Source organism: Echeneis naucrates, chromosome 11 (genome assembly GCF_900963305.1).
Source record: "Echeneis naucrates chromosome 11, fEcheNa1.1, whole genome shotgun sequence".
NCBI lineage: Eukaryota > Metazoa > Chordata > Actinopteri > Carangiformes > Echeneidae > Echeneis > Echeneis naucrates.
In genome coordinates, this window is record NC_042521.1 from 10,067,940 (window position 1) to 10,082,883 (window position 14,944).

Sequence of the window (14,944 nt, forward strand, 5' to 3'; positions counted from 1 at the left end):
CCTCTCTGATTCTGCGCAGTGCGTCGGACCGTTTCTCATGACGCAATTTGACGCTCCCTGTGAGAAACCAGGAAGTGGGTCGCTCGGTCGCTGTTGTTTGTGTTCGTTGTTCGCTAAATCGTCTCTGTCTTTCTGACTTGATACAGAGCTTTTAGGGGCCGAAATGGCAACGTTTATTTCAGTCCCGTTAAAGAAGTCGTCTGAAGTGGATTTGGTGAAACCGCTGTCGAAGTTTGTAACCAGCTCTTTCCCAGCAGGCGAGGAGCAGGGGGAGTATGTCCGCGCCGTGGAGGAGTTGAACAAGCTTCGCAAAAACGCGTTGGGGAGGCCGCTGGACAAACACGAGAGCTCCCTGGAGATCCTCCTCAGGTTGACAATCCTTCCTTTCTAACACACTCCAACGACATACAATGTTACTGACATCCAACTTTCTTACCCGTGGCAGTGAGCGAGCTCAGTGATCGCCGCACCCAGATGAGTTAGCTTTCAGTTGCTAAGCTGGAAGCTAAACATAGCTAATATGCTAGGACACATTTGTCAACAAAACAACTGACTCATGTGTGATTCGTGCTAAGTTTCTTTGAAAGCAGGAGAGTTGATTTGTAAGCGTGTGTAACCGAACTGTCAAAAAAGCTTAAAGAAATTAGCAATGTAAGTGGAGCTAGTCTACGATCTTAGCTATGAGAAACTGGTTTATTTCAGCATGAGAGCGAGATTCAACATGACCGTGTCATCTCCCAAGATGAAGACAAGTGAAGAGTGGGGACAACTTTTATCATCGGAGAGTTGTTGTTGGTAAACTGCTTATTTTTGTTGGCTCACAGACAAAACCAAATTCCTCAGCACACTTTTATCCTGGCTGTGTAACTTCTTAGTATCAGTATCAGGAAAAGTGCAGCTACAGCCAGCTGCCCTGTCATTCCCTGGGGCCCCCAGAGCCCTGGGGAATGCCCCCCCAACCCTAAACCCCCCCGGCAGGAACACACGTCAACAGTGTAGCAGGGCTGATATCCGCAACCAGAGATCAACATGATAAGTATCTGTACAAGTGTGAGTAAAATAAATGTTCAAGGAAGGCCTACATATACCACATTAAACGCACATGGTGAATTTAATGTCGTGATAAGCTGCTCAGGATGTATACAATGTAAGAAATTCATTGGAAAAACGAAACATAAAAGGAACAAAAGAGTCTCTCAGTGCTAGCCATTTTGCATAGAGGAACTGTGTCAGAAGGATTTATGTCACCTCAACAAACTTCCTTCATGTCTCATGAACCAGTGAACATGGGAAATAGGAACCCCTATCTCAGCACTGCATAAACATACAGACTTAATAATTGTTTAATGACTTGGATCTAATGGAAGATAGCAGTCTGACGGGACTTTGCTGGCCATCTTTATCCATATAATCATCATGCATCAAACTGAGCAATCAAAAGTCAATATTATCAATGCAATCTATTTCTGTGTGCCATAGAGGAGCAGCCTTTGCCCTTTCTCACCTCAGTCTTAATTTTTTCTGACTCATGAGTTATTTAATGGGCTTTGTTCAGATAATGTGAGTAACCTGGAATTTCTGAGTTCCTTTTTAGCTTTAATGTAAATTAGATTTGTGTTATGTTTGCTAAGGCGAGGCTCCTGAAAGATTATATCAAACAGCTGAAAAGCTCAAATAGCATGACAGGTTTCCCTCATTTGTAATTATTTTCTAACATGTCAGAGGTTAACTACCTGCCACAATGAAGTGGTTGATATGGTTAACTACTATTTTGGGGTACACAGATTCAATGCGGTTTTAGAAAGACGATCAAAACAAAAAGTTGCATATTGTCTTAAAAATAAAATTCTCACGGGATCCAAAACTTTCTCCCAGTGCACAAAACCCTCTCAACAACTCTTTAACTTACTAATTAGATGTAATTAGCTTAGAAACATACAGAGATTTCGAAAGACATTGTGTGTAAGATATGAGGCATTAGAAGAGCTTGGCTTATTAGATGCAGGGGTGAAATTATCATGTCAATCTGGAACTGGCTGTTGCTCCTTGGCTCTGTGCATGTGTTGTCTGTTAGCAATGTGCCATGTAGCCAAGGCAACAGGGCATATCCCTTTCACAGGGAGCAGACATACAACTATTGTGTCACTGTGGTGGCCATTGTTATTTCAAGACTTTGTTTTCCTCTCTCTTCAGTCAACTAGATGAGCAGAGCTCATCTCAGGTTTTCTCTGTGCACATGTGTCTCGTCCGTCTGACTGGGAAACAAGGAAAATAAACTCTTTGTTGGTAATTTTATGTATAAACCTATAAATGTTGTCTATATGTATAGGTTTATTTATAGGCACACTTTTTCTTGGCACAGCAAAAGAGAGTAGATGAACCCATACTCGGGGATTCCCTAACCGGCTTCTCCATATGTTGTCATTCCTAAAAATAAACTGTTCACACATTAGAGGCAGGGATACAGATAGGATAAAGACAAGTGTGTATATCTCAGTGTGTCTCTCTGAATGTAAAACATGGTTGCCTGTACTGATATTTTTTTCCTGACTCATTGTCAAGTGTCTCTGAAATAGCACCACTTCCTAAACCTACAGTTATGTCATAATTATCATTACCCACAATCTAATTTCTCATTCTTGATTTACTGTACAACCATATCACTCTTTTCCTTTTTTGCCTCTTTTTTATCTTAAGATCTAGAAATTTCTATCGTCCCGCTTAAAACAAAGACCAATAAAATAATTTAAAATAAAAATAAAAAACTAGGTTTTCATTCTGTCATATCTTTCCCTCTACAGATACTACGATCAGCTCTGTGCTGTTGAGCCCAAGTTTCCCTTCTCTGAAAACCAGGTACTTGCTGGGACAGCAGACATCACTGTGACTGAGACATAGTTCCCAGACAGAAGAACTTTAACACAAAGCCTGTCTCTGTTTCCGTAGCTCTGCCTAACTTTCACATGGAAGGATGCATTTGATAAAGGATCTCTATTTGGGGGATCAGTCAAGCTTGGTAGGTGCAGCTTTTTATCAAGTGTATTTTTTTCCATGGAAGAATGTCTGCGCATTTGACTCTTTGTGTACAGGGAAGCATTTAGCTGTGAGGGATGAATCATATCACAGTTGAAGTCAATACAGTGCTTTCCTCTGGAGCTGTGTATCTGTCATACGTTCTCTTAATCAATTTGGCTTTTTCCATGTCTCTCTCACACAGACAAAGCATTAAGTAGCTCTTGTTTTACTTTCCACCCAGAAACAGACCTGACAAGATGTTGTCAAAGCTTTGAATAAAAAGAGGCAATTAAAGTGTGTGAGAAAGAGACTAAACAAAAAAATATAAAGAAAGAAAATGAATGTGAAATAAAAGCAATGTGAGTGGAAAGAAGTTCCCTGCTTCTTAAGATTGCTCTTTGTTACAGTCACTTCAACATTTATTCTTCATGCTTCAATCTTTTGTCCTCCATAGTGAATTGTGGGAGCTTGTGACTATGGGATTCTTTCCAGGTTACTCTGGGTGAGATAATGTAGAATGAAGCAGTACATTTGTCGAGTGGAGAAAATGCCAACCCTGAACAAACAGCTGTGTGAGCCAAAAAGAAAAGACAAAACATAAGAGATGACAGCTGCATGTCACTCTGTCCTCTGTAAAATAACCACATTTGTTCATCTTAATGTCTTAAAACCTGCAGAATATTTAACAGTGTACTATGAACGTTGTTCAGTAAATTGTCCCGAAAATAACCACAATCATTTGTGTTTCAGCTTTGGCCAGCTTGGGTTACGAGAAGACGTGTGTGTTGTTCAATGCAGCAGCACTGGCCAGTCAGGTCGCCTCAGAGCAGAACCTGGATAGCGATGAGGGACTTAAGGCTGCAGCCAAATACTATCAGGTGAGTGCGACCACCACACAACTGTATTGTAATGTGGAAAGTACTGATGGAATATCACTTTTTCCTGTTTGATCTGATATGTGGAGGGGAGCTTAAGAAATATTCAATTCAGTCAGATGAAATGTTTTGTGATTGTACTACTCATTTTATTTCCTGTGCATCATATGTATTTGTTTTATTTATTTATTTATTTTATTTTTTTTATTTTTCTGTATACTATATAAATATTTATGAGAAGAAGTCAAACCTTTAAATCCCAGCCCTGTTCTGGGGTGACATGAGAAAACAAAAAGAAAAACCAGTTTCAAGTAAAATCCATGTTCAAATGGGAATTTCATTCAATTGTGACATATGTCACTAATCCAAATAAAACCCATATCTGTAACATGAGGCCTGCAGGGCTTCAAAATCTACATGCAGATTGAAAGTTTTAAAAACACGATGCTGCCAGTTTTCACTGTACACTGGCCACCAGCACAGGGAGCTGAGTCAGCATGGAGGAATAATGCAGATTGAATCACTGCGTGACAGAGCTTAAAAGCAAGGTTTTGATTGACAAGTCAGGTGGCCTAGGATTTAGTGATGTCCAGTAAGGACTAACAATCAAGTACAACAAAATTGATGTGAAATTTAATGCCATATTTGTCTTTTGGCAGCTGGCCAGTGGAGCGTTTGGTCACATAAAGGATACAGTGCTCTCTGCACTGAACAGGGAGCCAACCATGGACATCTCACCTGAGACAGTGGGCACCCTGAGCCTTATCATGCTGGCACAGGCCCAGGAGGTCTTCTTCCTTAAAGCTACTTCAGGTGCTTAAAACTAAACGCTGAGTTGCTTCAGCGCAGACTGTAACATCATACACTACTACTGACGGGATTTCCAGAGCTTTTCAGCACTGCTGCATAATAATTTATCTATTTATCAACTGTCTGTTTTTCTGTCATGTAGATACTCAAAAAAGGAGACAAAGTTATTGCTTCTGCACCGGCAGCAGCTGTGGCCAGAAGCATAAAGCTTTCATGTAGACTGTCCATCTGTACTTACATAAATCCATACCACTCTCCTGAATGCATTATTTCTTCAAATTTCTCTGCAAACATAATTGATGAATATACAAATTATGACAAATGTACTTTTTTCTGGCAAAGTACACTTAATAGCTTTTATTAAATTACCCGTCATATGTTATGAGCCTGAGCAGACGTGGATTTTAACTGCAACTTTGACTGGTGGTGGAGTAGAACTGCAAGGTGGTTATTCTAGATAAGTCCCAGCCCTTAGTTTTAAAAAGTGCATTACACACAAAGGAGCACTAATTAGTCTTTTGCATAGTAATGTGTCTGAAAAGTTTCAGTGTTTGGGGACACTGACATCACACATCTACCAGTCTTGCTGATATAAACGAAGCAGAGTAGTCTATTTTAAATAAATAGCATCATTAATTACACTCTCAGGCTTTTTTTACTCAGAGTAATTTACAGCAATGGCAGCAGACAATGATCCAGGCTGCACATTACCTCTGTCCCAGATCTGTCTGGAGAGTTGCCTATTAGAGAACAACACTTTTAAAAGTTATATCATAAGACAAGCACTCATTAAGAATAAATTAATTAATAAAATAAGTATATTTTTGCTGAGAGGAATGACTTGTATTGAATGAGTTTTTACACTTAATAGGAGGCAATTTAATCTGGCAGATGTGTTAACACTGTTCTTAAATGGATGAAATGCAGAAGAGACTGTTCTGAAAACCACTTGGTTAATATCTAGTGTAAGTGAATGTATGACCAAAGTATTTAGATAACAAATAGCAGATGGTCTGATCAGTATGTGATGTGTGGTTTACAACACAGCTTCTTTCCTCATCTGTATTTGACATGTAATCTTTGCTGTCTGACTTAAAAGTGACTTGTTCAACCAACAGATAAGATGAAAGATGCTGTCATCGCAAAGCTGGCCAACCAGGCTGCAGATTTCTATGGCGACGCCTTCAAGCAATGCCAGTATAAAGACAACCTTCCCAAGGTATGTGAAGGACACACATTCAGACACACGCTATCCTAAAAACTGCATTAAAGCAATTAAAAAAACGATCAATTTAAGGGGGGAAAAAAGCAAAACCCATCTATTAATCATCAATGTGTTAATTGTGTTAGAGATAAATACAGAATTGGATTCTGCATGTTTTGGCATCTGTGTGGTGTGTGTGATTGTGTGTACTGTTTTGTATGTGTGACAGTGTGTGTGGATGAAAACAATTTAAAGTGTGGTACTCAGGTCGTGGGACTATCCAAATAGTAATTTCTCTCTTTTCTAATTGGTCCCTTTCCATCCTGTTTTCATTCTGATTGGTTGCCACTGTACTGCAGTTTGACCTGTTTTCATCCTGATTGGTTTCTCGCCACCTAATCATGACCGTTTCCAATACTTATCTGTCTGTCTAAAGCTAACACACACATAGTTAGTGCAACCGGATCTTGGTTGTACATTCTCATTGTGTGTACTCTACCCCCTGGGAGGCTTGTAGTTTTTAATTGATCAAAATGAAGTTACACAGTTTTTACACAGGAAACACGGTCAGACAGGGACCATAAACCAAATCTGAGAGCAGCTTTTGTGCTCTCCCTGAAATCAAGTGCACACATTCACCATCATAGTCACATAAACAGAAACACGGCTGTGGGACATTTGATTAGGATGTAGCAGCTTTTGCTGAAAAGTTGAACACTCATGGCCTGTTTTGTTTTCTCTCCCGTTTTCTCTTTCTGCATCCCTCGTGGTGGTGGTGGTGGTGGTGTGGGTGCTGGTTGTGCGTGCATGCGTGCGTGTGTGTGCGCGCGTTTGTGTTGCATCTTGCACTCCTGACTGCTTTTGCCTGTTTGTGATTGGCTTTCGTGATGTCTTTTGTTATTTGACTTTGCTATTGTGCATTTGCCATTTTGTGGTTTGCCTTGCCATTTTGTGTGTGTGTGTACATGTGTATATCTGTTTGTGTGCCTGTGTGTTGCTCTGTGGTTGCCTCTCCCTGGTCAGTATTTTTATTTTCAGGAAGTGCTGCCTGTGCTGGCGGCCAAGCACTGCATCATGCAGGCCAACGCCGAGCTGCACCAGAGCATCCTGGCCAAGCAAAAGAAGCGCTTTGGAGAAGAGATCGCACGCCTGCAGGTGCGCAACTTTTGCTTAATTTTTTGCCCCACCATCAGATGCATTCATCATGTATTGTATGTTCAAATGATGTGGCTAATATTAACATTACTATTACATGTGTACACCTCTGAAAATGATTTAATCTTAAAAAACAAAAGAAACTCACTGGTGAATCAAATTTTTTTTTCTCAAACTCCTTCAGCACGCAGCAGAGTTGGTGAAGACAGTAGCCTCTCGTTATGATGAGTATGTGAGTGTCAAGGACCTAAGTGACAAGATTAACCGAGCCCTCACTGCAGCCAAAAAAGACAACGACTTCATCTATCATGACCGTGTTCCTGAAGTCAAGGACCTGGAGCACATCGGCAAGGCCGCACTGGTCAAAGCCACTGCCATCACACCTCCGCTCAGCCAGAAATTTACAGGTAGGATACACAAAGTTAGATGTTAGAGTTAGACGTCTTTGCTGTTTGTGTGCTTGAGAGGCCCACACAGAGTTGATAGTGGCCTTCATTTTTTCATGTCTTAGCACAACAGAAAATACTTGTGTAACTGTAGCTTTGATGTCGCCATTGTAGGGTCTGTTCCACAGGTAGACTTTGGTAGGTGTGGCCTGCTTTAATCCATATTGCAGCTGTCAAGAGAGGAGTTTGATAATTTCGCGAAGCATTCCTCTTTTGTAAGACATCGGTCATTAGTCAGCAGCATCCTGTTTAATGGCTGCCATTTTATTTGCTAATATTTTTTATAATGTTTTTTTTTTTGTTTTTTTGTTTTTTTTACATCCTATTTGAAATTAATTTTTAAGAACATCATTTGTATTGGGACTAAGTGACTTGAGATGTGATCTTATTCATCACACTCTGGCTCACGTTTTCCTAATGGGTTTCTTCTTCCTCAGATTTGTTTGAGAAAATGGTTCCCATGGCGGTGCAGCAGTCCATGACTATTTACAACCAGAGGAAGACTGACACTGTTAACAGACTGGTGGGATCAATGAGAGAGGCCACAAATCTCTGCAATGGGTGTGTTACTTTTTCAATATTGTTAACTCTGCTTGTGCCTGTCACTTTGCAAGTATATTTTTGTAATTACTTTCCAAATGAGCATGTCAGTGAATACTTTAATCTCGTTTTTGAGTGGGTTTATTAAAAATTCATAACATATTGCTTCACCAGGTAGCATTAAGATTGCAATAAAATCAGACTGCATGTGTTCTTACAATGTGGTGCCCCAAATAAAAGTAGAACCGTTTGTCACAATATTTAAAGAAACTAAGTATTTAAGAGGTTGCAATATTTTATCCAACTTACCCACCTTACCCACTACGTCCACAACTTTTTTTTTTATGTTATAAAACAATGTAAGAGAGCAAAACTCAAACTGAACTTTGTGAAAGCATTTTTTTTAACATGACAAGGCATCATAACAACACTATGTGTGACTGCCCATCAGCGTGTTGGCATCCCTGAACCTGCCAGCTGCTCTGGAGGATCTGTCAGGAGACTCTATCCCACAATCCATTGCTGAGAAGGCCAGATCCATCGTGCAGCAAGGAGGACTACAGAGCATTGAACAGCTTATCAAAGACCTGCCTGAGCTTCTGACTCGCAACAGAGAGATCCTGGATGAGGTTGGTGTTAGCAACACATCGCAGCGTAATGAATCATTCCTGTGCAATTACATCACATGAAAGCCATCAATATTCTCACTGCTAGTTATCATCCTAATTACATTTTGAAAGTGAAGAAAACATATTAATGTTGACCCACTTTACCAACTTGTCAGCTATATGGCTCTTGTTTCTTAAGAAGTAGAAGCATGTGAATCTAAAGCTGTTTAGCAGCTGACTTGGACATCCTGAATGTTGGACTTTTCTACCACCACTACCAGAAGAACACTAAAAATTCCTAATCTTTCCTAATGGCAAAATCCCACACAAATCTAATCCACTGATCTTTGGGCCAAGGACTGTCAGTCCACCAACTTCAGCCAAACCATCTTTTAGACAGCATACTTACAAACAAATAAACAGACGGGTGGAAAAACATAAAACACAGTCTGCTTCCAAGTTTATTGGCAGAGTTGGCAGTCCTAATTTCCCCCAAAAAGTAGGCATTACTGTTGTATGAAAGCAAAGCACAATGATATGTGAAAATGAATAGTACAAAACACAACGTACATTTCTGCCAGACTGACAATATATAATATATTTTTCTATTTATTTCTTTAAAATGTGAACTCAAGGCATGATTTTTACGTAGAAAGGATATGGGATTTTTCCCTGTTCTGACCAAACGATGGTGTGATATAAGGGAAAATAATAGCATCCTTCCATGAAAGTATGCACTGTGTACGTATGTGTGTCAGAAATCTGCTAAGTAATTACACATTGAATTTCAATGTAGTCTCACACGTGCCTCATTGCCCAAGATATAAATGAGTAATGAAGGCGTAGTCATCAGATGTGTGTGCTGTTAAAACGTTGATATTTCCTGTGGACACTCATATTTTTGTTTTTGTCCATCAGTCTCTGAAGATGCTGGACGATGAAGAGACAACAGACAATGAGCTTAGAACCAAGTTTAACCAGCGCTGGAGCAGAACTGCCTCTGGAGACCTGTATAAGCCCCTTCGAGCTGGTACACGCACAGTTTGCTCTTTACAAAGCCTTTAAGTGTGTGTCCATTTCCACCGTTAGTGTCAACATTGCTCTCTCATGGCTCCTCTCACCCGCACCCCTCTCTCCCTTGCCCAGAGGGTACTAACTTCCGCAACGTCTTGGACAAGGCTGTACATGCTGACCAGGTGGTGAGAGACCGCTATGGTACCCACTGTGACATGATCGCCTTGCTGTGCAAACCTGAGGACGAGCTCAACGCTGCCATCCCGTCTGCCAACCCAACCAAGACACTGCAGGGCAGCGAGGTCTGTCCGTGTTTTCATCATGTCTTTGTTTGAGTGAACAGCTAATGTAAAACTGCACTTTTTTTATTGCTGTCTGCAATCTCATCTCAGCATATTTTGTGTGCCACATAAACATAGAAACCTGCTTTACACAAACACCCGGTGGGCAGTGTGTGCTTTATGGCTCTTTCCCTCCTCCCCACAGTAGATCCATTTTTCATTTTGTTTGCTGACTTTGCATTGTGTCTCACTGGGGAACTTAAATAACCAAGCAAGCAAAACTGGGAAGGAGTGAAGAAGTGCATGTTACAGGCAACACTGTTTCCATTCTAAAGTGAAAATTATTAAAGTGCTGTGCTGTAGGATTGTGTACTGAAAAGTGAAGATGTCTGCACTCCAGGTTGTGAACGTGCTGCGCTCCCAGCTCAACCAGCTGGATGAGATGAAGAAGGAGAGGGAGTCTCTGGAAGGAGAAGTCAAGGCTGTGACCTTTGACATGTCTACTACCTTCCTGACGGCGCTCGCCCAGGATGGAGCCATCAATGAGGAGCAGCTGTCCCTCTCCCAGCTTGACCAGTTGTATGGGGCCTATAACCAGAGGGTACAGGTCACCCTCCGCACGCAGGAGGAGCTGCTTGGGCAGGTCCAGGTATGTCAACATACACAAGGTGGCCTTTGGAGAAATCCTGTGGACAATCCAGTCTATGCATCACTGGAATGAAGACGCGTTGCCTTTATCAAACAAAAAGCAAATGCAAACAGTTCTCCAATGATTTATGGTTGAATCTTCACCTACTTAGTTTCTAAGAAGCTTTGACAGCGAAACGCCTCAGTGTGTGATCTTTCTTTTGTCTTCTGTGCTCACCGTCCAGACATCCCATCAGGAGTTCAGCAGTCTGAAGCAGTCTAACACGGAGGCCAACCAGAGGGAGGAGGTCCTGAAGAAGCTGGCTTCAGCCCATGACAGCTACGTCGAGATCAGCAACAACCTGCGCGAGGGCACCAAGGTACTTAGCACAGTGCGCCGGCATGCAGCTTCCAATGGAGGGACAAACTATACTGCAGCAGTGCATTCATCGTTATAAACCTTCCACTTTTGTTTATTTTCTCTGTGTCGATGTGGTTTGCCAGCCAGGTGATTTATGTTTTTTGTCCTTCCTTAGTTCTACAACGACTTGACAGAAATCTTGCTGAAGTTCCAGAACAAATGCAGTGACATTGTTTTCGCTCGGAAGACAGAGCGGGATGAACTCCTTAAGTGCGTATTTATCTTTTGTTTTGTTTGTGTAACATATGAGCTGGTTAAATGGGTTAGGTTGTGGTCACCTAATACACAAATGCAATGGAAACAGCTGAGGTAATATTTTAATATTTCATTCTTTGCTCAGGGAGCTGCAGCAGAGCATCGCCCGAGAGCCCAGTGCTCCAAACTTTAACGTTCCCGCCTACCAGAGCACCCCTGCTGCCGGCCCCACCCCTGCACCCAGGACTGTATTTGTAAGCAACATCTCACAAAGAAGCACTGAATACAAACAAACTTTGCAAAGGATAGTTATATCAGTCTGTCTTCTTTCTCTGTCCTTTCTAGCCTCAGCCACCCCAGCAACCTCCACAAGCCCAGCAGCCTCAACAAGCGCAGCAGCAGCCTCCAGCAAAGCCCCTGCCCCCCGCCAGGCCTCCCCCTCCCAGCTTCACGCCTCAGGCAGCCTCCACTACTCCAACCAACACACCACCTACTGGCCCTCCCACCAACAACCCACCACCTGTGGCTCCTGCCTCCCAGGCCCAGGGTCCACCTTACCCCACTTACCAGGGCTACCCGGGGTGAGTGTTCCATCACGAACATAAGAAAACATTTTCAGCCATGTGTTTCACCCATTACAGTGGCAGCCAGAGATGTTGGCTCTACCGTATTAATGTGAAATGTGTTAATTAAAATTACTCTATAACCCACTCTGTCAATAAGGCCCTAAAGCATGCTCACCTCCATATAGACAAAATACCTTATTTACATCGTGTAGTTTCTTTTGAATTTTCCAAATCAATTTTCAGTCGTTCACTAGCCACATTTTCAGTAATTCTCCACTGTCTGTGCAGGTACTTCCAGATGCCTATGGGCTACAATCCCTATGCTTATGGCCAGTACAACATGCCCAACATGGGCTACATGCCCTACCAGGCCACACCAGGACAGGGAGGATACCCAGCAGCCCCTCCTGCCGGACAGCCCTACCCTGGCTACCCCCAGCAACCACCACAGCAGCAGCCGTACTACCCCCAGCAATAACTCACTTCTCCATCTCCTCATTTCCCTTCTCACACGTTAACACCAAATAAAAAACTACCCCCAGCAATAACACTTTATCTCCTTCAGTCCCCTCCCTTCTCATCTTTTGTGTTTTTTCTCACTATCAGCAGCTGTAGAAATCCAAGTGAATGACACCTCAGAGCTGCTTTGCACTTCTCCCAGAAATTACTTGGTTATACTTTATTTCATCTTTCAATGAGGCTCTCTTGCATCTTACCTTAACCTTTTATTCAATTTCACCTTTTCCTTGCTCTGATGGCACTTTTCTTAAACTCTCAACTTTCATCAATGCACTAACCCCCTCCCCTTGCCTTGAAGAGTTTTTTTTTTGTTTTGTTTTGTTTTTTTTATGGACCCATTTTCTCATGGTTTTGTTAATTTTGTTTAATGTTTAATTTGAAGCCTAACTGGTTTCCATTAACAACTGACTGTCTGTGCTGGACAGCTGTACATCACTCACAGAGGCACACAGATTCCCAGGGTGACTCTGTCTCCTGGTTTGGGAGTGTGTGTTTGGTGGGTGGATCTTTACAAGTCAGCCACTCATCGGAGAGCACAGCCACATCTTCACTCCGCCCACCCACTCAATGCCCAGTGCTTCTGTATCAACTATATTCTTATTTTTGTAATGAATACTAATGCCTCGCTGATGTATAAACCTATAAAAACAAATGGCCTGGAGGTTTTCTAATGTAGATGACTGTTGAGAGTTCTACTCTCTTTCACTCTTTTCACTCTCATCCAGGGATTGTGGGTATATTTCTGTGTTACAATCATAGGCTGTACAAGTGGCAGAAAATGGTTCTATTATATAAATATATGTATAAATATGACTCTGTATGTGGTTAACTGAGACACTCTGTGCGCTGCACTCTCATGCTCTGTGTTTATTTTTATTCCTCAGCTCTAATGTGATTAAAAACAACAACTGCCAGCCAGAATCTTTCTGTCTTTTCAGTGCTGGATACCATGTTTGCGTTTGTATGTATTCCTGTTGCACTGTGGAGGTTGGTGAAGCAGCCAGAAGAGGGCAGTCCTGCAGCTCACAGTGGGAGAAGCAGCAAGCGGCACTTCACCTGCTATTGTTTCTTACTTCAGCCAATCAGAGAGAAAGTTATCCCCTTCATCTAATCGGATGCCTTTTGACCTCCAGCATTAGGGGCAGATCCCATTTAGATAACATGCAAATTACATTCCAGTGAGGTCGTGATCTCATCCAATCATATTTCCCCGCAGGTGATTTCTCCATAGACAGATTTCAACCCCAGATATTCATTCAGTGTCAGGAGACGCTAATGATTTCACATTTTTCCTCCCTGTGTGTGTGTGTGTGTTTATGTGAGAGTGTGTGTGTCAGGAAGGCAGATGGCAGCACAGTGTGATATCTGGAAGGATGCATGGAGATGTTGGCAGAGAGCTGCTGGTCCCCTGCCTGCATCCATCACTCCACCTCTCTCCATTTTCCTTTCTCCATCTAATCTGCTTTCTCTAGTTTCTATCAGCCCAACAGTAAGAAAAAAGCACACCATATTTCACTTAATTTTCCCTCCAGCACTCCACTCTTGTTTTTCTTTTGCTCCTAAGCTTTTTTTTTTTTTTTTTTTTTAGGTACACCACCTGTCTTTTTATATCCTCAGCTGTTCTCTCCTCCATTTTTCCCCTTTCCCCTGGCTCATCTGTTTTTGCTTACCATTCATCTGTCCTTGCTGTCCAAGCCGCAAATCGTTGGCAGTGAGTTGTCTTCATTGGTCAGTATCTCTTGGCTCATACACGTCTCATAACATAACATCAGACCTCAGTGTCTGTTTGTCTGTAAGAGAGTAAAACTCACAAGAAGGAAAGGATACACACTTTTAATCAGATCTAACAGCTCACATCTACTGGAGGCGACACAACACATACACACTGCCATGTCTCCCTCTCTTATCTATATACAGCATGCCTTGCTGCCAAAGCCAATTGTAGCTCTAGATGTGTTTATCAAAGGTGTCTGTGTGTCTCAGGCGCTTAATTTTAACAAGACGTTCTCAACCAGAGGAGTGTCATATTTTAATTGGTCTGAAACAGAATAAAGCCGGTGAACAGAGCACTGCAGTGACAGGTATTAATTACCTTCTGCCTAATGGCTCCAAAACTTAGCACTCAGCCATATTGGTGCTCACACTATTCTTACTCCCCCTCCCTCGTCTCTTACCGCTTTTCTCTCCTCCTCACCATGTGTTTGTCCACAATAGAGAAGAATCAAAGGTTTTCTTTGCCAGTGAAGTTTATAATTATACCGAAATTCTCAATTACGGAAGCATATTTTGTAATATGTACTTATTCATGCCAGGGGGCATGTGGAAGGATTGAGGAGAAGCTCAACTCATCTGAAAAAAGACATAAAAATAAAACAGGCGTTGTGATTGAGAGTGTGTGAAAATTTGAGGAAGTCTAAGCTGTGGATTCAAATTAAGGGTAAAATGCTTGAAATGATGAAGCAGAGAGACATGATCAGAAAACTAGTCAGGTATTTATTTAAAAGATGAACTGCTAAGAGGTACAACAGGTACACTGACTGGTTGGCACTGGGCTAAAATCGGAAACGGATTAACTGAAAATGATGAAAACAGATGATATACAGATTTTAAAAAGTCTGTCTGAAATAAATAAAAAACATTGGGAAATGGTCAAAGGAGCCAATAAATG

The 14,944-nt window shown here is 41.8% G+C and overlaps 1 protein-coding gene across 7 annotated transcripts; it reads left to right on the forward strand.

Annotated features, from left to right (window-relative positions):
* The first annotated feature begins 67 nt into the window (after positions 1-67).
* pdcd6ip (programmed cell death 6 interacting protein) lies at positions 68-13,197 on the forward strand. Of its 7 annotated transcripts, none has more exons than XM_029514686.1 (18): positions 68-369; positions 2,802-2,856; positions 2,947-3,016; positions 3,766-3,893; positions 4,550-4,703; positions 5,819-5,919; positions 6,928-7,059; positions 7,244-7,466; positions 7,943-8,066; positions 8,497-8,674; positions 9,572-9,683; positions 9,800-9,969; positions 10,349-10,597; positions 10,821-10,955; positions 11,112-11,206; positions 11,337-11,445; positions 11,537-11,772; positions 12,046-13,197. In XM_029514686.1, the coding sequence occupies exons 1-18, from the start codon at positions 164-166 to the stop codon at positions 12,233-12,235; spliced, it is 2,667 nt and encodes an 888-aa protein (XP_029370546.1). In that variant the 5' UTR covers positions 68-163; the 3' UTR covers positions 12,236-13,197. The 7 variants fall into 7 exon arrangements, with proteins under 7 accessions (XP_029370546.1, XP_029370548.1, XP_029370549.1 ...); XM_029514688.1 differs by having other exon boundaries at positions 11,570-11,772; XM_029514689.1 differs by having other exon boundaries at positions 11,573-11,772.
* Positions 13,198-14,944: the final 1,747 nt, after the last annotated feature.

Coding starts and splice junctions, on each gene's coding strand:
- pdcd6ip (XM_029514686.1), top strand. CDS start 164: ATGGCAACGTTTATTTCAGTCCCGTTAAAGAAGTCGTCTGAAGTGGAT. Junction 370..2,801: donor TCCCTGGAGATCCTCCTCAG/GTTGACAATCCT, acceptor TTCCCTCTACAG/ATACTACGATCAGCTCTGTG. Junction 11,207..11,336: donor GAGCGGGATGAACTCCTTAA/GTGCGTATTTAT, acceptor TTCTTTGCTCAG/GGAGCTGCAGCAGAGCATCG.